This window comes from Mya arenaria, chromosome 8 (assembly GCF_026914265.1).
Source record: "Mya arenaria isolate MELC-2E11 chromosome 8, ASM2691426v1".
Classification (NCBI taxonomy): domain Eukaryota; kingdom Metazoa; phylum Mollusca; class Bivalvia; order Myida; family Myidae; genus Mya; species Mya arenaria.
Genome location: NC_069129.1, coordinates 52,009,785 through 52,037,675, shown reverse-complemented (window position 1 = coordinate 52,037,675; position 27,891 = coordinate 52,009,785). Strand labels below are relative to the sequence as shown.

The window sequence follows — 27,891 nt, the reverse complement described above, 5'->3', positions numbered from 1 at the left end:
TCAAGGTACAACGCTTTTATTGAAGGAAAAGAAGCTACAATATACAACAACCACTGGCACCGGATTTTCAAACTCAATCATTTTTTTTAAAAATCAAAAAAACTTATAAAAATTATAATATCGATTATGTGAAAAAAATAATGTTTTTCTTTGTGTTTTTTTAAATATGCACTGTATAATATCCTAACTTTTACCGTACAAAGTGCATGTTTAAAAAAAAATGTTTTTTTAATATTTTTTCACCTATTCGGTATGATAATTTTTAGTAAGGAATTATAAGATTTTTTTTTGATTTTTTAAAAAATAATAAAGTTTGAAAATCCGGTGTCAGTGACAACAACGTTGCCAGAAAAACAGCGAGCACTTATCAAATGCAAAAACAACATCAACCTTACTTAAAAACGATATATAACATTCAGTGCAATATATGCGGAAAAGTCTGAGCAAAGAGATATAAACATGAGTCTGTATTCTAAAGTGAAAAATATTCTCCTTCAACTGTTTTAAATATATTAAAAGAAAACATTCTAAGAAGGGTAAGCGATTTATTTGTTTTCCATTTATTTTTCAAACTGTTACATCATAGATATCAATTTTAAGAGTAGTCAACATATGACCGAATATAAGACCTACCAAATCGGTCCGAGTTTGCTATTTCTTTTTATATTTCATGATTTCATTTAATGAAAATAATATCCGGCGGAAAGCCATTATTTATAAGTCATTGCAGTTTAAATTATATTCTTTATTTTAAGTAAAATCGGAATTGAAATGGTTATTTTTTTTCAAGACCATAAAGAAGGTTTCCAATATGTTTTAGGTAATTATTTAACATTTTTTATTTTTCTACTCATTAGTCCGAAAAAATAATTCCAAAATCAATATTGGATCACAAGTCATAACAAATTCACACTATTGAACGCTTGATACCTTAAAATTAATTTAAATGCCCAGTAGGCGTATAAAATAATTATTTAATCACGTGACTATAAAACAGCTTTATGTCATTATGAGACCGTTTTATCACATGCCCTTTTCGCTATGTCATGCATCCGTTCTAAATATAGCTTATGGGTTTCTTCTGCTATCAAATACCAGCAATAGTTCACAAGTATTCATTTCGTATGTTTATTAAATCAAATCCGCTTACCCAACTTGAAAACCATCTAGCCTAAAATAATGTCCTTCATGAATGAATAAATTATACACACAAAAGAAGACCTATTGATTGGTCCCAAAAAGGAAGTTTGCAGCAGCTTCTTTATCGTTGGAAGTTAAATAACCGCGCCATAGACTGGCAAATTGCTCCCGCGTTATGTCACTTCCCTGAAACAAATGCAAATATATGTTAATTGACGATTATAAATTTTAGTTTCAGTTTTAAACTTAATTTCAACGGTTAAATATATCCAGTCTGATGCGACTGTTAACTGTACAAAAGGCCACAATTGAAGATACATTGTTTGGCCTCAATCAACTTTCGTAGGTAAGTAGAAACAATAAGACCATCTTAGAAACTCGATCAATGGTATTCAATACTTATTTGGATATAAGATCGATGTAGCTAATCGGACTGCTCAATATAATTAATGGACCTTTATTTTAAATGAAAGCAATGTTGACCATAATATTGACTATACCACCCCTGGTCACAAGCAGTTTTGTAAGACGGTCGGGATAGTATGAAAGAGAAGCATATTGGTTATAGCAAGTAAAAACTAAAAATATACATCTTTAATTGATTGTAATTATTATATAATTTGATTTTGTTAATGTTTTAAGAAGAAGAGAAGGAACACGCACGCCAGAGATTTTACTGAATGCGACACTGCATTCATCCTGCGAGACTCCAAACTGAGTGAGGAAGGTTTTGTACTCCTCCATGTCGATCAACTCATCCCCTGCAAAAGAAAACCATTTTGTCTTAGTCGTCAACTGCTTTGTACAAACTCTTTAAAGCAATTCAGTATGTTTAGCTGACTTATCATTAGTTTTAATAAGATCTCAAACGAAAACCTAAAGGTAATATGTTGATAATAGATAACATAAAAGGTTAATAATGCTATTGTTTTGCTGCCGACCTATTCGATTATAATAAGACGTTTTTATGACGTCCTGTATCTGCCATACAATTCGCATTAAACATGCCAATATTGGTAATACTTGGCTTTCAGTGGAGTTCCAAGTGTCTTTATCTGCCATACCACATGCATCAAAAATAGCAATATTGGTAATACCTGGCTTATAGGTGGAGTTCCAAGTGTTTGTATCTGCCATACAACTCGCATCAAAGACGGCAATATTGGTAATGGCTTATAGGTGGAGTTCCAAACGTTTGTTTCTGTCAAACCACATGCATCAAACATGGCAATATTGGTAATACCTGGTTTATAGGTGGAGTTCAAAGTGTTTGTTTCTGCCATACAACTCGCATCAAACATGGCAATATTGGTAATACTAGGCTTACAGGTGGAGTTCCAAGTGTTTGTTTCTGCCATACCACTCGCATCAAACACGGCAATATTGGTAATATCTGGCTTATAGGTGGAGTTCAAAGTGTTTGTTTCTGCCATACCACTCGCATCAAACAGGGCAATTTTGGTAATACCTGGCTTACAGGTGGAGTTCAAAGTGTTTGTTTCTGCCATTCCACTCGCATCAAACACGGCAATATTGTTAATATCTGGCTTATACGCGGAGTTCAAAGTGTTTGTGTCTGCCATAACACTCGCATCAAACATGGCAATATTGGTAATATCTGGCTTATAGGTGGAGTTCAAAGTGTTTGTTTCTGCCATACAACTCGCATCAAACATGGCAATATTGGTAATACCTGGCTTATAGGTGGAGTTCAAAGTGTTTGTTTCTGCCATACCACTCGCATCAAACACGGCAATATTGGTAATACCTGGCTTATAGGTGGAGTTCAAAGTGTTTGTTTCTGCCATACAACTCGCATCAAACATGTCAATATTGGTAATACCTGGCTTATAGGTGGAGTTCAACGTGTTTGTTTCTGCCATACAACTCTCATTAAACATGGCAATATTGGTAAAACCTGGCTTATAGGTGGAGTTCAAAGTGTTTGTATCTGCCATACCACATGCATCAAATAGAGCAATGTTGGTAATACCTGGCTTATAGGTGGTGTTCCAAGTGTTTGTATCTGCTATACAACTCTCATCAAACACGGCAATATTGGTAATATCTGGCTTATAGGTGGAGTTCAAAGTGTTTGTTTCTGCCATACAACTCGCATCAAACATGGCAATATTGGTAGTACCTGGCTTATAGGTGGTGTTCCAAGTGTTTCTTTCTGCCATACCACTCGCATCAAACATGGCAATATTGGTAATACCTGGCTTATAGGTGGAGTTCAAAGTGTTTGTTTCTGCCATACAACTCGCATCAAACATGGAAATATTGGTAGTACCTGGCTTATAGGTGGTGTTCAATGTGTTTGTATCTGCTATACAACTCGCATCAAACATGCAAATATTGGTAATACCTGGCTTATAGGTGGTGTTCCAAGTGTTTGTATCTGCTATACAACTCGCATCAAACATGGCAATATTGGTAATACCAGGCTTATAGGTGGAGTTCAAAGTGTTTGTATCTGCTATACAACTCTCATCAAACACGGCAATATTGGTAATACCTGTCTTATAGGTGGAGTTCTAAGTGTTTGTTTCTGCTAAACAACTCGCATCAAACATGGCAATATTGGTAATACATGGCTTATAGGTGGATTTCAAAGTGTTTTGTTTCTGCCATACAACTCGCATCAAACGTGGCAATATTGGTAGTACCTGGCTTACAGGTGGAGTTCCAAGTGTTTGTTTCTGCTATACAACTCTCATCAAACATGGCAATATTGGTAATACCTGTCTTATAGGTGGAGTTCCAAGTGTTTGTATCTGCTATACAACTCGCATCAAACATGGCAATATTGGTAATACCTGTCTTATAGGTGGAGTTCAAAGTGTTTGTTTCTGCTATACAACTCGTATCAAACATGGCAATATTGGTAGTACCTGGCTTACAGGTGGAGTTCCAAGTGTTTGTTTCTGCCATACAACTCGCATCAAACATGGCAATATTGGTAATACCTGTCTTATAGGTGGAGTTCCAAGTGTTTGTATCTCTATACAACTCTCATCAAACATGGCAATATTGGTAATACCTGTCTTATAGGTGGAGTTCAATGTGTTTGTTTCTGCCATACAACTCGCATCAAACATGGCAATATTGGTAATACCTGTCTTATAGGTGGAGTTCAATGTGTTTGTTACTGCCATACAACTCGCATCAAACATGGCAATATTGGTAATACCTGTCTTATAGGTGGAGTTCAATGTGTTTGTTTCTGCCATACAACTCGCATAAAACATGGCAATATTGGTAATACCTGTCTTATAGGTGGAGTTCAAAGTGTTTGTTTCTGCCATACAACTCGCATCAAACATGGAAATATTGGTAATACCTGGCTTATAGGTGGTGTTCAATGTGTTTGTTTCTGCCATACAACTCGCATCAAACATGGCAATATTGGTAATACCTGTCTTATAGGTGGAGTTCAATGTGTTTGTTTCTGCCATACAACTCGCATCAAACATGGCACTATTGGTAATACCTGTCTTATAGGTGGAGTTCAATGTGTTTGTTACTGCCATACGACTCGCATCAAACATGGCACTATTGGTAATACCTGTCTTATAGGTGGAGTTCAAAGTGTTTGTTTCTGCCATACAACTCGCATCAAACATGGCAATATTGGTAATACCTGTCTTATAGGTGGAGTTCAATGTGTTTGTTTCTGCCATACAACTCGCATCAAACATGGCAATATTGGTAATACCTGTCTTATAGGTGGAGTTCAATGTGTTTGTTTCTGCCATACAACTCGCATCAAACATGGCAATATTGGTAATACCTGTCTTATAGGTGGAGTTCAATGTGTTTGTTTCTGCCATACAACTCGCATCAAACATGGAAATATTGGTAATATCTGGTTTATAGGTGGAGTTCAATGTGTTTGTTTCTGCCATACAACTCGCATCAAACATGGCAATATTGGTAATACCTGGCTTATAGGTGGAGTTCAATGTGTTTGTTTCTGCCATACCACATGCATCAAACATGGCAATATTGGTAATTCCTGGTTTATAGGTGGAGTTCAATGTGTTTGTTTCTGCCATACCACATGCATCAAACATGGCAATATTGGTAATACCTGGCTTATAGGTGGAGTTCAATGTGTTTGTTTCTGCCATACAACTCGCATCAAACATGGCAATATTGGTAATACCTGTCTTATAGGTGGAGTTCAATGTGTTTGTTACTGCCATACAACTCGCATCAAACATGGCACTATTGGTAATACCTGTCTTATAGGTGGAGTTCAAAGTGTTTGTTTCTGCCATACAACTCGCATCAAACATGGCAATATTGGTAATACCTGTCTTATAGGTGGAGTTCAATGTGTTTGTTTCTGCCATACAACTCGCATCAAACATGGCAATATTGGTAATACCTGGTTTATAGGTGGAGTTCAATGTGTTTGTTTCTGCCATACAACTCGCATCAAACATGGCAATATTGGTAATACCTGTCTTATAGGTGGAGTTCAACGTGTTTGTTTCTTCCATACCACTCGCATCAAACATGGCAATATTGGTAATATCTGGTTTATAGGTGGAGTTCAATGTGTTTGTTTCTGCCATACAACTCGCATCAAACACGGCAATATTGGTAATACCTGTCTTATAGGTGGAGTTCAATGTGTTTGTTTCTGCCATACAACTCGCATCAAACATGGCAATATTGGTAATACCTGTCTTATAGGTGGAGTTCAAAGTGTTTGTTTCTGCCATACAACTCGCATCAAACATGGCAATATTGGTAATACCTGTCTTATAGGTGGAGTTCAAAGTGTTTGTTACTGCCATACAACTCGCATCAAACATGGCAATATTGGTAATACCTGGCTTATAGGTGGAGTTCAAAGTGTTTGTTTCTGCCATACAACTCGCATCAAACATGGCAATATTGGTAATACCTGTCTTATAGGTGGAGTTCAAAGTGTTTGTTACTGCCATACAACTCGCATCAAACATGGCAATATTGGTAATACCTGGCTTATAGGTGGAGTTCAAAGTGTTGTTTCTGCCATACAACTCGCATCAAACATGGCAATATTGGTAGTACCTGGCTTACAGGTGGAGTTCAAAGTGTTTGTTTCTGCCATACAACTCGCATCAAACATGGAAATATTGGTAATATCTGGTTTATAGGTGGAGTTCAATGTGTTTGTTTCTGCCATACAACTCGCATCAAACATGGCAATATTGGTAATACCTGGCTTATAGGTGGAGTTCAATGTGTTTGTTTCTGCCATACCACATGCATCAAACATGGCAATATTGGTAATTCCTGGTTTATAGGTGGAGTTCAATGTGTTTGTTTCTGCCATACCACATGCATCAAACATGGCAATATTGGTAATACCTGGCTTATAGGTGGAGTTCAATGTGTTTGTTTCTGCCATACAACTCGCATCAAACATGGCAATATTGGTAATACCTGTCTTATAGGTGGAGTTCAATGTGTTTGTTACTGCCATACAACTCGCATCAAACATGGCACTATTGGTAATACCTGTCTTATAGGTGGAGTTCAAAGTGTTTGTTTCTGCCATACAACTCGCATCAAACATGGCAATATTGGTAATACCTGTCTTATAGGTGGAGTTCAATGTGTTTGTTTCTGCCATACAACTCGCATCAAACATGGCAATATTGGTAATACCTGTCTTATAGGTGGAGTTCAACGTGTTTGTTTCTGCCATACCACTCGCATCAAACATGGCAATATTGGTAATATCTGGTTTATAGGTGGAGTTCAATGTGTTTGTTTCTGCCATACAACTCGCATCAAACACGGCAATATTGGTAATACCTGTCTTATAGGTGGAGTTCAATGTGTTTGTTTCTGCCATACAACTCGCATCAAACATGGCAATATTGGTAATACCTGTCTTATAGGTGGAGTTCAAAGTGTTTGTTTCTGCCATACAACTCGCATCAAACATGGCAATATTGGTAATACCTGTCTTATAGGTGGAGTTCAAAGTGTTTGTTACTGCCATACAACTCGCATCAAACATGGCAATATTGGTAATACCTGGCTTATAGGTGGAGTTCAAAGTGTTTGTTTCTGCCATACAACTCGCATCAAACATGGCAATATTGGTAATACCTGTCTTATAGGTGGAGTTCAAAGTGTTTGTTACTGCCATACAACTCGCATCAAACATGGCAATATTGGTAATACCTGGCTTATAGGTGGAGTTCAAAGTGTTTGTTTCTGCCATACAACTCGCATCAAACATGGCAATATTGGTAGTACCTGGCTTACAGGTGGAGTTCAAAGTGTTTGTTTCTGCCATACAACTCGCATCAAACATGGCAATATTGGTAATACCTGTCTTATAGGTGGAGTTCAATGTGTTTGTTTCTGCCATACAACTCGCATCAAACATGGCAATATTGGTAATACCTGGTTTATAGGTGGAGTTCAATGTGTTTGTTTCTGCCATACAACTCGCATCAAACACGGCAATATTGGTAATACCTGTCTGTAGGTGGAGTTCAATGTGTTTGTTTCTGCCATACAACTCGCATCAAACAGGGCAATATTGGTAATACCTGTCTTATAGGTGGAGTTCAAAGTGTTTGTTTCTGCCATACAACTCGCATCAAACATGGCAATATTGGTAATACCTGTCTTATAGGTGGAGTTCAATGTGTTTGTTTCTGCCATACAACTCGCATCAAACATGGCAATATTGGTAATATCTGGTTTATAGGTGGAGTTCAATGTGTTTGTTTCTGCCATACAACTCGCATCAAACACGGCAATATTGGTAATACCTGTCTTATAGGTGGAGTTCAATGTGTTTGTTTCTGCCATACAACTCGCATCAAACACGGCAATATTGGTAATACCTGTCTTATAGGTGGAGTTCAAAGTGTTTGTTTCTGCCATACAACTCGCATCAAACATGGCAATATTCGTAATACCTGGCTTATAGGTGGAGTTCAATGTGTTTGTTTCTGCCATACAACTCGCATCAAACATGGCAATATTGGTAATACCTGTCTTATAGGTGGAGTTCAAAGTGTTTGTTTCTGCCATACAACTCGCATCAAACATGGCAATATTGGTAATACCTGTCTTATAGGTGGAGTTCAAAGTGTTTGTTTCTGCCATACCACATGCATCAAACATGGCAATATTGGTAATTCCTGGTTTATAGGTGGAGTTCAATGTGTTTGTTTCTGCCATACCACTCGCATCAAACACGGCAATATTGGTAATACCTGGCTTATAGGTGGAGTTCAAAGTGTTTGTTTCTGCCATACAACTCGCATCAAACATGGCAATATTGGTAATACCTGTCTTATAGGTGGAGTTCAAAGTGTTTGTTTCTGCCATACAACTCGCATCAAACATGGCAATATTGGTAATACCTGGTTTATAGGTGGAGTTCAACGTGTTTGTTTCTGCCATACAACTCGCATCAAACATGGCAATATTGGTAATATCTGGTTTATAGGTGGAGTTCAACGTGTTTGTTTCTGCCATACCACTCGCATCAAACATGGCAATATTGGTAATACCTGGTTTATAGGTGGAGTTCAACGTGTTTGTTTCTGCCATACCACTCGCATCAAACATGGCAATATTGGTAATATCTGGTTTATAGGTGGAGTTCAACGTGTTTGTTTCTGCCATACCACTCGCATCAAACATGGCAATATTGGTAATATCTGGTTTATAGGTGGAGTTCAACGTGTTTGTTTCTGCCATACCACTCGCATCAAACATGGCAATATTGGTAATACCTGGTTTATAGGTGGAGTTCAACGTGTTTGTTTCTGCCATACAACTCGCATCAAACACGGCAATATTGGTAATACCTGGCTTATAGGTGGAGTTCAAAGTGTTTGTTTCTGCCATACAACTCTCATCAAACATGGCAATATTGGTAATACCTGTCTTATAGGTGGAGTTCAATGTGTTTGTTTCTGCCATACAACTCGCATCAAACATGGAAATATTGGTAATACCTGTCTTATAGGTGGAGTTCCAAGTGTTTGTATCTGCTATACAACTCTCATCAAACATGGCAATATTGGTAATACCTGGCTTATAGGTGGAGTTCAAAGTGTTTGTTTCTGCCAAACCACATGCATCAAACAGGGCAATTTTGGTAATACCTGGCTTACAGGTGGAGTTCCAAGTGTTTGTATCTGCCATACCTCGCGCATCAAACATGTCAATATTGCTAATACCTGGCTTATAGGTGGAGTTCAAAGTGTTTGTATCTGCCAAACCACATGCATCAAACAGGGCAATTTTGGTAATACCTGGCTTACAGGTGGAGTTTTAAGTGTTTGTATCTGCCATACCTCGCGCATCAAACACGGCAATATTGGTAATACCTGGCTTATAGGTGGAGTTCAAAGTGTTTGTTTCAGCCATACAACTCGCATCAAACATGGCAATATTGGTAATACCTGGCTTATAGGTGGAGTTCAATGTGTTTGTTTCAGCCATACAACTCGCATCAAACATGGCAATATTGGTAATACCAGGCTTACAGGTGGAGTTCCAAGAGTTTGTTTCTGCCATACAACTTGCATCAAACATGGCAATATTGGTAATACCTGGCTTATAGATGGAGTTCAAAGTGTTTTTATCTGCCATACAACTCTCATTAAACATGGCAATATTGGTAATACCTGGCTAATAGATGGAGTTCAAAGTGTTTTTATCTGCCATACCACTCGCATCAAACATGGCAATATTGGTAATACCTGGCGTATCAGTGAAGTAAAAAGTATCGGTATTCGTTATACCACGGCAATCAAACATTTCAATAGTGGAACTACCTGGGTTATCAGAGTTGTTTGAAGTGTCTGTATCTGCCAAACAAAGGCCATCAAACATCATGATATTGGTAATACCTGGCTTATCAGTGAGTTCCAAGTTTCTGTATATGCCATACCACTGATATCAAACAATACAATATCATACTAATCAATTTAGTAAGACAGTTTTTGTACTTGACCTCATTGGTACTAAGTATTAAATTTATTTCGTATAGGACTTGTTGAATCTTGTATGTTTATCCATCGACCTGTCAACAAAATAATACAGTGCTTGTACCTGACATATCATTGACATCAAACATGAGGTCCATGTACTTCTTCTGCCAGGCTGGGAACTCGCCAGCCTCAATGTCCTTGAGACAGTCCCGCCACATTCTCAGCCATTCCTCTAGCGTGATCTTGGCGTCCTGATGGGTGTAAAAGAATTGATGCAGTGTTTGAGTAATATGAACTACTTGGAACCATAAGGACAGGTCAAGTACCAAAACTTACTGTCCAGACACATTTTGAATTATTCATCTTTTGATTTATTGTTAGTTAATATGTTACCTTGGTTTGACCGAAAGTTATGTATACTATCTTATCTTATAAGATTATTAAATACGAGAAAGATGAACAGTACAACTTTCGTATTTTGAGTAATCATTCAAACGTGTTTCCTTCCTTGCAACTGTTTTCTTTATATGTTCACCAAAATCTCATACCAACATTTGATTAGAGAGATCTCGCTTCTAACAGAGTCGTAATTCAACTTGTAAAACAGTTAGGCTGTTACGTGGTTAAATAAGTCAAATTATTTACTGAGTAAATTAAGTAAGTTTGGTGAAACTATAACCCGGCCTCAGTTCCTCGATTATACTTAAATTTTCACTTAACGGGGTAAACTATTTAAATCCGGAGTATATTGTAATTACAAAGGAATACTTTTTTGTTTTGTTTTTAGATATTTCTTAATTCCTTAACCAAAGTGTTTGTGTTACACTCCATTATATGGCCATGCGAAAGTTGAGTACACAATTGTATTAAAAAAGTAATTACTTCCGAACATTTTTGCTCTTAAACATGCTTTTTGTAACTTAATGACCAACATCTATGTCAAAATAATCTATGGGACGATATGATTCCAATAGAGTAAAAATATTTCGAGCCATGCTATGCTGAACAGTGATTAAATGAATGAGTAAATTATTGACTATGCTGTTTTCGGCGCCAATACCACGGGACAATTAGAAAAGTGCAAAGGAAGACATCACGATGGAATGACCACTTGTAAATGCAATAATGTTTGAGTGAATGTAGCTTTGTCCTGAAGTAAGACAGCCTCGAAACGAATTATTGTTTTATTTTGGTTGTACGTGAACTACATATTATTATAGAGCGAATGTTGCTTTTTCGGAAAAAAAAAACAGCTTCGGCGCGAAATGTTGTTACGTTGAATACATACTTATAAGACATTTTAAATATATAATATGTTATTGATATTCTTTTTTCTCGTTTATATATTAGAGATTGCAAAATATAAGACAATGAGCTTTACGAATTCCAACTGAGATAAGTAGGTAAGAAAAGAAATGAGACAACAAAATTGTACCTTGTCAGTATCAGCATATTCCTTCAATCCATCCCAGACCGTGTTTAAGGTTTCCTGTGCCTTAAGGTACTTCTCACTGTCACTTTTCCAACCAAGGACTTGGCTGACTTTCTGTTACCAATGAAATATTTGAATGATACATATATATATAGTCAAAACTCGATCTTTCAAAGTGGTTAGGACCAAGGGAAATACATCGGGATAACGAAATTTCAATATAAGCTACATAAAACACGTCAAAACTCGATCGGTCAAAGTGGTTTAGACCAAGGGAAATACATCGAGATAACGCAATTTCGATATAAGCCACATAAAAACATATAAAAACTCGATATGTCAAAGTGGTTTGGACCTAGGGAAATACATCGAGATAACGCAATTTCGATATAACCGAAATATAAAGTTTTACTTTAACCAACACTTTCGAAAAATAGTTCGACATAACCAGAACATCGATATAACTGAAGTCGACATAGCGAGTTTCGACTGTACCACGACGAGACATCAACCATGCAATGACATAATCATCACATTGCATATTTGTCTGATTTTGAAATTATGCATATTTATATAAAATCCTTGGTAAAAGTGTCAAATAATAAATAAAGTTAATATTATGTCAAACCCTAAATTTTAAATAAACAATTTTGGTAAACACACACACACACACACATGTTGAAGAGCAGCACAAAATAAGGCTTTAACCAGGATATCATACAACTGTTCACCCTGTTGAATTTTAGGCATACATGTCCATTATAGCTGTAAGAAATAGATACATTAATGGACTTTCGAAGTATATATATACTTACTTGAAGGTAGATATCAAAGTCCCGCTTTTCAATCACCCCATCATTATTGCTGTCTGAAAAAGCAGGGAAACAAAATATGGGTTTTCCTCGTGTCGATGCCAATATTTTTTACAATTCCCTGCACATAATAATTCAGTCTGTAAATCTCCCATGTGGTTTCATGTTTTGCCATAACAGGACGCCTCCAGAATATCCTTAAACATTTTATTAGGGTGATAGCAATCATGGAAGCGTTCGGTTGGCACCAAACACACTAGACATTGACATGGCAATAAAAATCAAATACTGCACAATGTGAAAATTGCATCGTTTATAAATGCCGATCAGATGAGACATCATGATGGATGTTAAGGGAATTCATACATGCAAACAGTATTGCATGTGAAGTAACTATTTTAACCAGTTAAGCTGACCTTTCCTATAAAACAATGTTGTATTGCAATAATTTATAGTCGTTTTTCTTTGAAATCAGTTCAATACCTCGAATTAGAATGAATCCAGCAGAGATTGAATATTTCCAGCTTGCCTGCGAACTTCCGTTCTGATGCAACATGGATTCCGCGAACAAATAAGTGTGAACTAATTTCAAAATGATTCAAATATCTTAGGAGAAACGTGACACACTTCTTCTATTGTTTCAATGAATTGGTTTTGAACTGGATTTTAAAGAAATGTACTCAGATACGTGAAACGCTAGAAATGGCATTCTTTCCCAATCTGAAGTGTTGCCTGTTTACACAGAAAAGTAAAGGGAAGGCAGTAGTGTGTAACCTGTAGCGATCAATACATACAAGGTCCTTGATTAAACGTTGTCATTGTTCATTTTTAACAGAATTAACGTTACGTACACATATAAACCTCACATAACTTTAATAAAGGAAATGCAAAATTAAGATAAAAGAATTTTGGAGGAAATAATTATCATTAGCATGTATAGAAGTCTCGTTTATATTCAGGTTGCTCCATTGGCAGCCATGTTTTTGCCTCCTAATACCGGCTACACTTGTAAATGACTCTTCTTTTTCAAGCGTTACATGAAATGTTTACCATAAAGCATCGTAAACAGCTTTGAAATCTTGTTCTCCTGAAAGTTCGACAACTCAGCCATATTGTCAGACAGATGGGTTGAAATGGAAAACTTTCTATGCAATCACGTCCTGGATCCTGAAAAATACAGACAAAACTAATAAGTTTATATTAACTTTTGTTTCTTCAATAAGGGATACGGCTCTAAGCTGATGTGTATTATTCGCGGATCCATTCATAAGGTAGACGTTGTTCCTCGAAAAGTTATGACCTTGAGTATATTGTTCAAATGATATGTACAGCTTATAACTCATTATAAAAATCGTCTATTAAAGCTGCACTCTCATCGATTCTACGTTTTGACAACTTTTTTAGTTATTGTCTTGGAATGAAACCATTTTTGCGAAAATATCGGCAAATCAGTGATAAAAAACTGCTGACAAAAAACAGATCGCAGATTTTCATATTTCTGTCCAAATACTAATGTTCTATGGTTAAAGCGTTACCAACGGTTTAATAAAAATGCATAAAACATCAATTTTTGAACTTAAATATAAAAATCTGTGATTTTTTTTGTCAGCAGTCTTATGACTGGTTTCCATGCATGTTTGCATCAATTGGTTCGAAACAAAAAGGCAAAAAGAAAAAAGTAATATCAACACCTTTACACAAATATTTACTTCTAATTGCGAGCTTGAGCATTGCCATTCTGTAATTAAGTTAAATAGATTTAGAAAGAATCGAATTGAATATTTAATGCATATTTTATAAAACTGAGGCCAGTATTAATGATTGTCTTTGTGATACCAAAGAAAACGTCCCTGGTTGATATGGAACACCTTACTTCTTTGGTGGCAGTCGGGTTTTTATGCCACTAGACCATTCTCATCTGATAATTAAATGACAGAGACCTACTTATAGTTTAACAGAAACGGCAGATATTTATTCGGGATTTTGTGTCATTAATATTTATGCGAAAAGCTACAGAAACAAGCTCAGTAGCAAAAAGTTTAAACATAAACCCGGTTTAATGGCACTGGGCAAAAGCCAAAGACATAGACCATAAAATCACAAACAAGAAACATGGAAGAACAGCACGAAACTCCACAAACAGCATATGCATACATACTATATATAAAACACAAGGTATGTTTATCAAGGATTGTAAGGTGCCGCCTTGGAACTGTCAGTAAAATGTAAATTAACTGGGGGTTTAAACCAGTTTAAGTGCACAAACCTCACTCTTATCCCAACAATCCTAAATAAAGATAACACGCAAAAGGTAAACCTTATCAAACCAATATGGCAGTACTCATACTGTTCGTAAGTAAAGGCTTGCTCCTGAAGTCTCAATTATATGATTATATGTTGTCTTGATGTGCAAGACCTCAGGAGCCAATTGGAATAACTACTGCAGTATTACAGTCAAATAATAATTTTGTCTCGGGTTTTATAAAATGAAAAAGAGATGGATTTGATTGCATATTGCTGAATCAAATTAGATACTTTTTTATTACAATATTGTTCAGCCCCACGCCGGCAGTGTCTCTTGTTCCCTGTGCAAGAATAATTGCTTGAATAATTGTGATTTTTAAAATATGTTTATTGCCTCACAAAGTGCAATTTTCTACGCACTTTGCGTGACATAATTGCGGGCGACGCATGCGCTACAATGGCAACACAATATTATTAGTTAAATATTATGTCAGTGTTTCAAATGAAATTGAACGTTTCATTTGCAAAATCAATAAACTAGGATTAAAATGGCGAATATAAATATTACTATTGACAAGATAATCATACCTCACTGAAATATTCAACCGTTAAAGCGATCGTGCAATAGGAGTGATGACAAAATTACACAACAAGTGACGCCTAAATTATTATATCGGAACTTGCAAAGACTTGCAATTTCTTGTTTATATTTTGTCAAGTGTGAGTTTGATGACTCAAACTAGTTCAAACCCTAAGTGAAACCCCGTGTTCTAGTGAACTCGTGTTTCACCGACCGCTCTAGTAATAAACCCATCATATAAAGCAGCTGCAATCTCACAGATTTACCATTTTAACAATTTTTTTATTTTTTGTCTTTGAAAGAGCAAATTTTTGTGTAAATATCTGCAATCCAATTATATAAGATTGCATACAAAATATCAGATCGTAGATTTTCATATTTCCGTTTGAAAATTAATGTTTTATGGCTTAAACTAACGGTTTAAGAAAAATGCATCAAACATCAATTTTTGAACATATTTATATAAATCTGCGATCTGATTTTTGTCAGCAGTCTTATATAACTGATTTCCATGAATTTCGCAAAACAATTGGCTCGTTCAAAGACAAAAAATAAAAAAGTTGTCAAAACGTTCAATCTGTGAGAGTGCAGCTTTAATGATAACGCTATGTGTCGTCTGATTTTGGCGCGTGCACGTTTTCTGTCTCTAGTTTAGTTTCCTCTGGGTCCTAGCCCAGTGCTTGTATACCACGTGATTAAGTACATCATATATGCTACATCGGAAGGCAACAATTTGCTTAAAATGAAGACTATAAAACGAAGAATATTTTTCTTAACCAGTTTAAAAGGGCAGTGTATGTCGCTCAAAAAGCCCCGCCTTCGTTTTATTTCCCGAGTTTGCTAAGGTGATTATTAGGTTTCATCAAACACTTCGAGAAACTTGTTTCCAAAATAATGTTTTGACAGTGCTCCGTCAGACGGCCGTTTTGTGAACAGGTATGTCGATGTGTTTTAAGAAACTAAACTCTCAATCAATCTCTGGTAAAGGATCGAAGATGGGGTTCCATTAGCGGCGCTATATTTCAATTAAAATGGTGAAGAAATAGTGATGTTATCCCTGTTTAAAGGCTTCATTCGAAGCAAAATGTTGGCCCCCAACGTATCATTTATGACGCAATTTATCATGTGGTATACACATACTGTAGCCTAAAGTAAGTCCTAGTGATAAATTATCATTTTATTTTTGTACTACTGGGTGTGTCCCTGAAGTTTTCATCGTATTATTTCACGTGGAAAAAAGTGTTTCGACAAGTCATTGTATTTTTTAGAAACCCATATCAACTGATTATTTTGTAATATTGTGTGCTTGGTAATTTCAACACCGCTATCAGATTCTTGAGTGATTAATTTCGCGCAGAAATCACAATATAAAAAGCGAAGTTAGTTGAATCTCTTTAACCGGAGAAACCTCTTACATCTAAAGATATTGGCACTTTTACGAGATATTTGCCTGTCTAGAGGCAATAGTTTTCAGCTAATGAAATAGAAGATAAATAGTTGCCCAGACACAGTAAACGGAATCTGGGCACTGATTGCATAGCTTTTCCTGCGCAACAATGGGACATTTGGGCAATCTGATAGTAAAACTGCCCTCGAAGGAAATGATGTTAATAACAATTCTGAGGTAACATCCACTGTTGGCTGGTTCTGAACATAATACTTCAGTCTATATGAGCAAACGCTTATTTTCTCTTTAAGGCCATGTTCATTTGCTTTTGTAGACGATGTCATGAAATTCAAAACAGATATATGAGAACAACTTTTACAAGATAAAGTATGTATAAAAGAGATAGGAATACATCAAGGATGCATGCAGTAACTCATTATTATTATTGCAAAAATACAGAAAGTCTTGATATCTAATAGTACTAATAATAGTCCCTCTACAATAACCACCAGACTTGATGTCTAGGAAAACGTGAATTTTGTGTATGTTCTGGCTGGCATAAATTTACAAACGCCTGAAAGCATAAAGACTAAAATAATCGCGGGTAGTTCAATATTAAAGATACAGTATTCCGGAATACATTTAAAAATCAATGAAACATAGTCGTATTCAAAAATGAGTTAGAAGGGACTAAACTGAACGTTTATAAAAAAAAACTTGTTGAGAACATTTCCGCCAAATTTTGCTTCATCAAAAATTGTATCACACTCTTGCGGAGAACATCAAGTTCGACTTCACTTATTGAGAATAACTGATGTTCTAGCACACCGGATAGGCATTTCCGGTAAATTCAGCCGTGCTGGAAAACTCCATCTGGCATCCCCCCATGCCAGATGAGTCACGCGCTGTGACGTAATACTTTCAATTTCTTTTATTAAACACTTAATGTAAGCATAGTTATGAGATTTCAATAGATGAGTTCCATTAACATTAACTTTACAAAAATATTCCTTAAAAACAAAACAAAATAACCCTTACAAGACGTGATAGCGAAGGAACTTATTGACGTATGCAATGAATACAAATTACTGCGCGTCATGACGTCAGTAAACATCATCGCACAAGCTTATTGGTGAAATGTACCAAACGCGCTTTCTTATGTTTTTTATTCACATAAAAATGTAATTTAAGGTATGCTAGAAAAAAAATATATCATGTGTGTCCGTTCCGGATAGAAAAATCCGACCCTCGGGCACGCTGGTTAGCCGGTAACTCGGCAAGTCTCGTTACCTGGCAACGCAGGTGCCCTCGGGTCGGATTTTTCAATCCGGAACGGGAACTCATGACAGATATTATTATTCATGTCCAGGGTAACGGCCTTCTTATAAGATCATTTCTGATACTAATTTTCGCTCCCCACGGACAAACGGCAATGCGGTTGGAACGGCGATAGGAACAACCCCCGTGGAAGTTATACATTTTAAAATTCCTTGTCTGTTTTCTTATTTCCCATGAGAAAAGACCTTATAATGTGGCAATCTGTGAAAACTACAAATACAGCGAACGGAATCTGGTAAAGAAGAAGTTAGTTTTAGAACTAGGTCTAGGAATGTTCAAAACGTCTTACACGTTGCTTTAAAGATTGACAAACGCGACAGACTGCATAGCCCTCATCTGCTTTGTGTTGTGCATTTACAATGCACATGTCTATGTTTCATGTATTATTGCCATGCTAATTCCTTCGATTATGCTCAAACTGTGTACTTCTAAAAATGTTATATGGAAATAAATATTGCACGAATTACTAGTACTATTACTGCGATGCTATTTAAAACTCGTTGACAGCGAGTTTCCATTTCCATACCATTTTATTAACGCTAGTATTAAAGGCGTTAGAACCAATATTTTTGTTATAAAACACATTGCTAAATATCAACCAAAAATGCACTAACAGTAACCTCACAGAAAAATGGAATGGTTTTAGACGCGCAATTTACATTGGACAGATATAATGCATGAAAAATTCCATCAGAACTACTCGGCCATTTTTAATCGAAAACAACCTCGGATGCGTTTGGACAATTTACAATGTCTGGACTCTTTACAGTTATCTACGCTGCAAGTAAATCGCGTAGTTATTTCAATTTAACAGTTAAACCCAAGGATTTTACTCTTGAATATAATTTGCTTGCATTGATTTACTTCACATGAAATCAATTTGTACTTATTAAACAATTAACACGTTAAAATACTTCAACTAATTAATGTCATATTAGTACTTACTTCACGAATTACCACTGATGTACCGACATATATACTAGGTTGTTTGCGATGGGAAATTACCGACTGGAAAACATCGGGTCAGATTTGCATATTTGTTACCTAAAGAGAGCTAGTTTTATTATTTTGGCTTATTTTTTTTATTTCAGTAAATTCGTTTTTAACCATATTGTATGAACGTGCAATCATTTTTTTTATTGTATGTCAAAATGTGAAACCTACATCCATTAATTCCATTATTTACTCTCAAAACACGGTTTTGTCCTTCATTGTAATGAAACTACCGGGTCAAATTGGATAAATTGCATCAAAATATAACTTATAAGACTAAAGTCGAAACTTGCTATTAAGAACTCTGTTAACTCGAAATTATGTTGAACTTTTTTTTCGAATTTGTTGTGTTTAGTCATTCATGTTTTGAATTTCTGTTATTTCGAATGTTGGTTATCTCGAAGTTTACGCTTAGTTCCCATCGACTTCGACAAAGCGATTGTTGGCTGTACTCAGCTTTAATAAAAGACCCTAGCAACATTAACTTTATCATCGAATCAGCAAAAAAGCACAGTTTGTACAAGGAGTTAAAACCAAGCTTATAAATTACATGGAAATAGAAGATAATTATTGGATCTATGGCGTTTGTGAATTTCCATTACATTTTAGGATGCTTTTATTTCCTCTGTCTTTCTTCTGTGCTGTTCCTGATTCAATAACACATCCATTCACGCTGGCGGTGATGAAAACAGGAAAACGAGAAACCATGGCGGGAAATCTCATTTCGCTATTCTGACGCTTTAATATTCATTTTCCACCGCAGCGAATCGTTATTTTTTGTATTGCTTTGTTTGTTTGTAGTGGCCTTTCAGGTATAACATATTGATTATTCAGGGCAGGTGTCCATTCATTGTTTTGTTTCCAGTTTGAAAAACGGTCGACAAAGCTTCGAGCATTGTATTAAACCCGTCTAGTTTTTTTTTTATTTAAATGACACAAATTATTTTATCATTTTCTAGTCAAGCAACAGGATGTACACATGAATTATTTAATGAAATGCTTTGATAAAAGCTTTCTAACATGTATCTGGTATTCATGCAGAATTGATACGGATAATTGGAATGACAAAATTGATACATTTCTGTGTATTGATGTAACAAAACCAACTCTTAAATATTTCAGCATGAAATGTTTCAACACCAAAGTAGTTTAACTGTTTCAGATTCTCCAGTGTGTTTTATTGTATGTGAAGTTGATGTTAGTTGGTGTAAATTTGATGCGTTTATATGTATAATGGATATGTTTTGATGTATACTTGATCCGTTTTAATGTATTTTTGATGTACAATTTTGTTTTCTTTTTCACAAAAAGCTATACCGTAACGCTTCATTAAATTGTCGTCATAAGCTCCAAATGTGCCTGAATGTAATGAAAACTTGTTGATGTGGTTTAATGTTATTCATGATAATGCTGTCAAGAGAGACTCGAAAATCCAGTTCTACCAAATAAAGATAAAACATTTTTATGCACATGGACTTAAATATTCATGGACTTCATTAATAACTGAAGGCTCGATATAGATCATAGACTCAAGCACAATACTCTCTCAATTTATATGAATATATAAGTGTGAACAGAAATGTTATCTATAGAATCTGCACACTTAAGTACAATAATCAGGCGCGTGTTTGCCTTTACGTGAGAACGCGGATGTATTCACATGCTTCTGACTGAAAAATCAGCCAAAGTTGCAGAGTGCGTAGTTGACTACATGATTCTAAAACTGTCTATTTTCCAGTTCTAAATAAATCACGTCAAACGGCCCAGAATGCACCAGATTGCACCATGGCTTTCTAAGCTTACGAGGGGGCATGCCTCTGGTCCTCTCCACCCCAGCACAATTATGAATTCACATGAATTAAGGGCTAGCTACGAACCTGATAATGGCGCCCAATATATCAATGTAAATTCATATTATTAAAAGTAATCAACTGCGTACTCAAGTTCAGAGGCTGTCAATGTGATATATTGTGTCCTTTCCGGGAACCACACTTGGGTGATATTAAGCTTATCAAATGTCAATCAATCAAAAGTCATTGTGGCGATGTCACGATTGGGTATAGGCAATCCTTTGATAGTGCTTTGATCAGTCCACATGCGTTGGCTGCAGCGTCAGGGTTTTTAGATATGATTTGATTTGAGTCGTCGATGAGGGCTTTCGCAATGTTATACATGAGGCTGTGTGCAGCGTTCGTGTTTCAGACATGTTTCAACTTGAGTCGTCGATGAGGGCGTTCGCAATGATATACATGTGGCTGGGTGCAGTGTTCGTGAGCTTTACATGATTCAACTTGAGACGGCGATAAGGGAGTTCACAATGTTTTACATGAGGCTGGGTGCAGTGTTCGTGAGCTATACATGATTCAACTTGAGACGGCGATTAGGGAGTTCGCAATGTTTTACATGAGGCTGGGTGCAGTGTTCGTGAGCTATACATGATTCAACTTGAGACGGCGATTAGGGAGTTCGCAATGTTATACATGAGGCTGGGTGCAGCGTTCGTGTTTCTGACATGTTTCAACTTGAGTCGGCGATTGGGGCGTTCGCAATGTTACACATGAGGTTGGCTGCAACCTTATTGTTTCAGACATGTTTCAACTTGAGTTGGCGATTAGGGCGTGTGCAATGTTATACATTAGAATGGCTGCAGCGTTCGTGTTTCAGACATGTTTCAACTTGAGTTGGCGATTAGGGCGTATGCAATGTTATACATGAGAATGGCTGCAGCGTTCGTGTTTCTGACATGTTTAAACTTGAGTCGGCGATGAGGGCGTGAGTTATGTTGTTATCAAGAATGGCTGCAGCGTTCGTGTTTCTGATATGAGTTAACCTGAGTGGTTGATGAGGGCGTGTGCAATGTTATACATAAGGATTGCTGCGGCGTTCTTATCCCAAACATGTTTTAACCTGAGTCGGCATGAGGGCGTACTCAATGTTGTGCAAAAGGTTGACTGTAGCGCAAAACAATTTGTGCTTTTTAGGAATCTTTCATTTCGAATGTATTTCACAAAAAAAAACACCCATAAAGTTGGCGTTTAAATTGCAGAGTTACTTTTTAACCTGTTGTGTCCTTGTTTCAATGTTTGTCAATATTGGAGTTAAATAGTATTATGTTTCGTGTCTGTGTGAGACCGAACGAAACTTAAACGTAGTTTTTGTAATTGACATTGATGTTATCTCTTGGTCCAGTTGATAATCAATATGTCAGTTTCAAGTGAACTTTGTACATTATAGCATTGTTTCGCAGCAATGTTTGGTAAATAAAGCATCCACGGGTGTTGTTAGTACACAAGTTTCCTTAAAGAACCGTTGCCATTAATTATACAATAACTCGATAAAAATTACCCCACATTCAATAATGATGTGTTCCTAACGGCTGATTTGGGTACAATAACATCCGCCGAAATGCCATAAAGGTGGTCATAAACTTTATTGACAACAGTTACACACAGTAATAATCATTGAACATTATTTTCCCTAAACAAGGTAAAACAAGATTCGAAAAATGAAAGTTGTAGAATTAAAGGTTTCACTCTTTATATTAATCGTTAAAAGAACAATATAATCCCGAAAATTACAAAAAATTAACGTGCATGGATATATTGGTCTACTTTGTCATTTGCGCTTGTTATAATCGTGTTCCATGGCCTATTTTGCTTTGTTTATTATGATAATACATGTAGGTACAATCCGGCAATTTGGGTGTTTCATATTTTCGCCGGCAGTTCCAAGACGTTATCCCAACGTTTGGAATACACTTTCTTCTGCTATTTGTGATGTTCCGTGTGTTTGTGTTGTTGGTGGTGTTGGTGTTGTTACTTTGGTACCATATGGTTTAAATAACAATAAACTTAGTATCTTGTTGGCTGCAGGACTTTTCAATTTACTTTTTTGCATTATGGAGAATATGATTCCTCTTTAGACCCAGGCACATTAAGCGATTGCTTTAATTAACATACAGCCAACTTGTTATCATGGATCTGTCAAAGAAACTGGCATATCATCTTGTAAATCGGGATAAAATCTAGAGCAAAAGTGTATGAGTAATCGGGAATTAAAATATATAATGTATTTGAAGACGAAGCTGTAAAATAAATGTTGAAATCACCGAAACCATCTCAACTGTGACTCATTCCTCTCAAAATAAATGAAAAAGGGTGTATTTTTTATAATAAAGAATAATACTCAGAAAAGTCGACCAGTCATCACAAACGTATTGTTATTCGAATTGATATTTCTAAAATTTTAGTGAGGATCATTTAAATTTACTACTAACATATCCTCACTTGGCATGGAGTGTTTACAGAAATTGTGGGCTGATGACACTCTTACATAATGAAGGTATGAATATGAAAAAAAAACATGAGACTAAAATACAGAATATTTTCCAGAAGCTGTGACATCTGTTTATTATACGATAATGCCTAGAACCACTACTAAAGTAGGACTGATAAAATTTGTCTTTATTTTAGACGTCAGTTCTGAATCAACTGACACTAATGCTTAGTGACTATCTTATTTAGTTCAGTGAAGAACAGAGCAGAATTCTATAAATCAATATGTCCCAAAAGAGCGTATAATTACTGTGAACAAGTAAAGAAAGAACGGCTGGTAAGTTATTAAAAACATAAACAATGTGAACGGACGGACATACAGACAGACACACACACGACGGTGATTTGTATAGGACCAGATATGTTTTCTTTCCAAAGTAATTGCCGGTGATCGTTAACAGTTTTGTTATTGAAACAATGAAATTATTCAATCTGAAATACAAACGTAGATAACAAAAAAATATTGTGTTTAAAGGTGTACCTTTTTAAATGTTTTCTCTACTGATTTGAAAGAAAAAAATCAATTCAGCTGACCTCGCTTTCTGGTTAAATACATTCAGTGGGGAAAACAATACTTAAACACAATAGCAGTAATAATGTGTCTAATCCATCTTAGCATAAACAACAAGCAATTTGCAACTAATTTCCATAACAAAAAGCTGAGTTTATTGCATTGTAATTACTTAATCCGCATTAACAAAGTTGAATAATCTGCTAACATTTATTTTTGCTTCGGTTTTTTATCAAGGATATGTTGTTTTTTCTAGGATTTATGTTGGATGATGTTTGTTAGATTTTATGGAGGTCTGCCAGCGCCAATAAGCTGCATATGGCCTGATGTTATAAGAGACATAAGATAGAAGTAACAGGATATCCCAGCCAAATTTTGGAAGAAGAAAAGTGAGATACAAGGAGACCCGGATGCGGTACTCTAAACTTTTGACCTCCTGAACTTTAACTAGTATGTAAAGCACCAATGCAAGGGATATATATTTTTTTTTTTTTTTTTGGGGGGGGGGGGTTAAATCAGTACTTAGTATACCTTTTTCCATGTACTTCCCTTTTCATACCTATCGCGATGCTAGTGGGCTACTTGTACCATAGTTTTACATATTTCGTTATGACGCGACCTATGCCAATCGGAACTCCTCGGTTGTTACCTATCCAAAACAACAGCGGATGTATATGGACGGTTAACAATGCCAAACAGTATTAACACTTAACTACGCAGGTAGATCACGTAGTAAATTCAATTAAGTAGTTAAGCCGTAAAACAAGACCCCTCGGAATATTAATTATTAATTCAAAAATACACTTCACTGGGAATCCATATGAACTCAGTACACGTTTAAATACTACAATTAATTGATACCATAATTATCAAGCTTTCTTCTACTGATATACTAGCACACATCCAACCTTGCTTTCTAAGGGAAATGGATTAAGCGTTCCGATTGGGCCGATACTAGAGCACACGACCTTTCGCACCCGAAGCAAACGATCTAGCACTAACCTAACGGAGCTACCACCGCTGGGATACTTTTCTAGCGTATTTCTGACTTCATAAGATTTTGTTCAGGTTTATCCATTTATATTTGCAGTCCCCAATCGGGATGGTATATTAGATTGTGTATTTTGGTTATTTAATCGACTGATGAATATTTGTCTAGACCATCACCGAAAAAACCCCACCTCATCTGTTTGTGATATATACTGGAGTGAATAATTAAAAGGTATACGTCGGTTTTACTGGACAATGGTTGTCCTACCGTAACTATCATTAAGGCCTTTAATAGTGTCTGTTTCCGAATACAGTGCTCACCCAAACCCAACCCTACATTAACACCAATAAGTTTGATTTTTTAAAAAAAAAATGGAGTTGGTAGGGCGAGATCTGTTTTGTATACGTAAAGTTGTGTCAGAGTATTATTGTCACAATTCAAAAAAAGCGTCATTTAGTCTACGAGTAGGCGACTTATCGATGCAGGAAACTACGAAAAATGTGTGCCATAAGGAGGACATAATAAAGGTCAGAATCGCATTCGTCAGATAGCAATATAAAATTAAGGTTGGGTGGAAAAAAACTGTGCAGTTGGGAATGTCAGTAAACTGGAAACAGTTTTTAGGGAAGTATTTTGTGTGTCCATATAATCTCCTCTTAAACTTTTTTCGTTTTTTTATGATAAAAAGTTTATGAATTGTTGTATATATATATAAAACTTTTGATTGGTATAAAAGCAATGGCAAATAAAAGTCATTTTATGCATTTAATTTATTCATCTTAGTTCCATAGTTTCACTGTTTTGCTTCATATTTGAGTGAATTGAACTTAAACTAGTATCTGGAATGAATAAAATGTTAAGGGAAATAAAACAATCAGTGTGTTGCCACTTTTGACGTTTATACAGATTTTAGATTAATGAAGTTCGACTACCATCCTTTCACTAAATGGCCTCGCATCAGATTACAAAAAATGAATTATGAAAATAACCTTTTCCAATTGCAAAAGTACCTATAATGTTCCCATTTTCGACCGCAAAAATGACTTTACACCTTTTTGTTGAAATAAATAGATGTCGCATAAAACACAATTCGATTGCAGAATGCAAATAAAATATTTTGAGATTCTGATCGCGAAACAGAACTTAAACTATACCGGTTGTAAATATATGAAGTCCAAACCTTGTCTAAAACAAAAACTATACAATAACATTTAGACTATTAAACTTGACACTTAATATTTGCACTTAAGACCTGTTGCTTATTTGGCCCAATTCCTTTGTACTATACAATCTGTGTGTCCCCAAACACGATTCAAATCTGTCACATCTCGAAAGGTTCTGAACTGGTGTTGTATATCGGTATCATTTCTTATAAATATTTCACCTTCCAAATGGACACTAATGCATTAATGGACGATTTGCCGCCTTAAAGACTATAATTCGAAACGCCGCTGAGTGTTTTTGTTGAGATAACCTATTTTAAGACAAGAAAGTTAGATCAATCCCTAAAATTCGCCCTTATACATATTTGTGAACCAATATTCATGTTTCAAACTATTTAGAGCTGATTTGCATTACAGACATTAACAAGAACTTGGGGTTGTTTCAAAAAAGAATATTAGTCATAACCTTAATAATCTTAAATCTTTAAAAGAATATAGAAATGGAAAAGAACTGGGGCCCGTTTCAAAAAAGGATCTTAGTCATAACTCTCATAATCTAGAAATCTTATATAATATATACATAATAAATATATATATGGAACAGAACTTGGGGTCGTTTAAAAAAAGCGCTAAAGTCATAACTATAAAAATATTTAAAAAAAATAGGCATGAAAAAGATCTGGGGGTCGTTTCTAGAAATGAAATTTTGTAATAACTTTAATATTCTTAAATCTTTAAAATCTTTAAAAAATACAGGTATGAAAAAGATCTTGGGGCCGTTTCAAGAAATAAAATTTAGTTGTAACTTCAATATTCTTAAATCTTTAAACAAATATACAGGCATGAAAAAGATCTTGGGGCCGTTTCAAGAAATTATTTTTAGTCGTAACTTCAATATTCTTAAATCTTTAAAAAAATATATAGGCATCATCATAAATTGATCTTGGGCTCGGATCTTAGTCATTGCCTCAATAATCTTAAATCTGTAAAAAGAAGTTATAAATTGGAACAAATGTAAACAAGCCTTTCATGAACTCTATGTGCGTTTTAAGTACTGGTTTAATATCATTTTTCACAAATATGTAGCAAAAGCAAGATACTATGACACTAAGCTAATTTCAATGTCAGACATATACCGACAAAAACCTTTATTAAAAAGAACCCTAGGTTAATTTCTGTACTTTTGAATGCTTATTTTTCGTGAACCCTTACATTGACAATATCATGGGAAATTCGTTTCAAAAAGCGAAGCAAAAAATGAAGACAAAGTCACGATTTTAGTACAACAATACAGGCAGCCTCTTATCAACCGGATCGTTTTGTACGCTCACTGTTACATGGTTATTAGTATTAATTACGAAACAATCTACAAGAAAACACACCTCGTTTGAATTGGAACTTTACTCTTTCGGCAAACTGAATATGATTTTAGCTAAAATTCTTGATCTTAAAATATTTTTGAACACAATTATCGTAATTTAAAATGAATATTGATCACTTTCTTGCATTGCCTAGTTATTCGCATAAACCAAGCAAAAATATACCTAAATAAATGTTGATATTAAAGTCTCTGACGATCCTATTTGCATTTTGATTTATAATTTAAAAAATAATCGCATTAAAATTAATTTTCTTAACCATATCTCGGTTGCAAATAGGAAAGAACAATTAAAAATAAAACAAAATAAAGAAAAGAAAGAAAATCAATTAGGAATTGTAACTCTAAATGCAAATAATTTACCCGATTTTAAAAATATATATAAATGCAAACTAAAAACCTAATAATACAAGTAATACAAAAATAAAAATAAAATCATGAACGCACTTACCACGAAGTCCGATCCGTCCAAAAGCAATTTACAATAGCAAGCCTATCTCTGAGACCAACAGGGAGCAGTACAGTCCCGGCAATTTCTGAGTATTGGATCAGCCTACCATCTATGTTGCGAGACAGTTTTCGTTAATAAAATACCAATCGATGGCAATAACGGCTG

The 27,891-nt window shown here is 35.5% G+C and overlaps 1 protein-coding gene across 1 annotated transcript; it reads right to left on the bottom strand.

The window, feature by feature from the left end:
• On the bottom strand, window positions 1-27,891 carry LOC128243910 (calexcitin-2-like). Its single transcript, XM_052961917.1, has 7 exons — window positions 27,727-27,891; window positions 13,407-13,523; window positions 12,360-12,412; window positions 11,548-11,658; window positions 10,234-10,363; window positions 1,804-1,901; window positions 1-1,326 (listed from the first exon to the last, which is right to left on the bottom strand). The coding sequence occupies exons 2-7, from the start codon at window positions 13,465-13,467 to the stop codon at window positions 1,222-1,224; spliced, it is 558 nt and encodes a 185-aa protein (XP_052817877.1). The 5' UTR covers window positions 13,468-13,523; window positions 27,727-27,891; the 3' UTR covers window positions 1-1,221.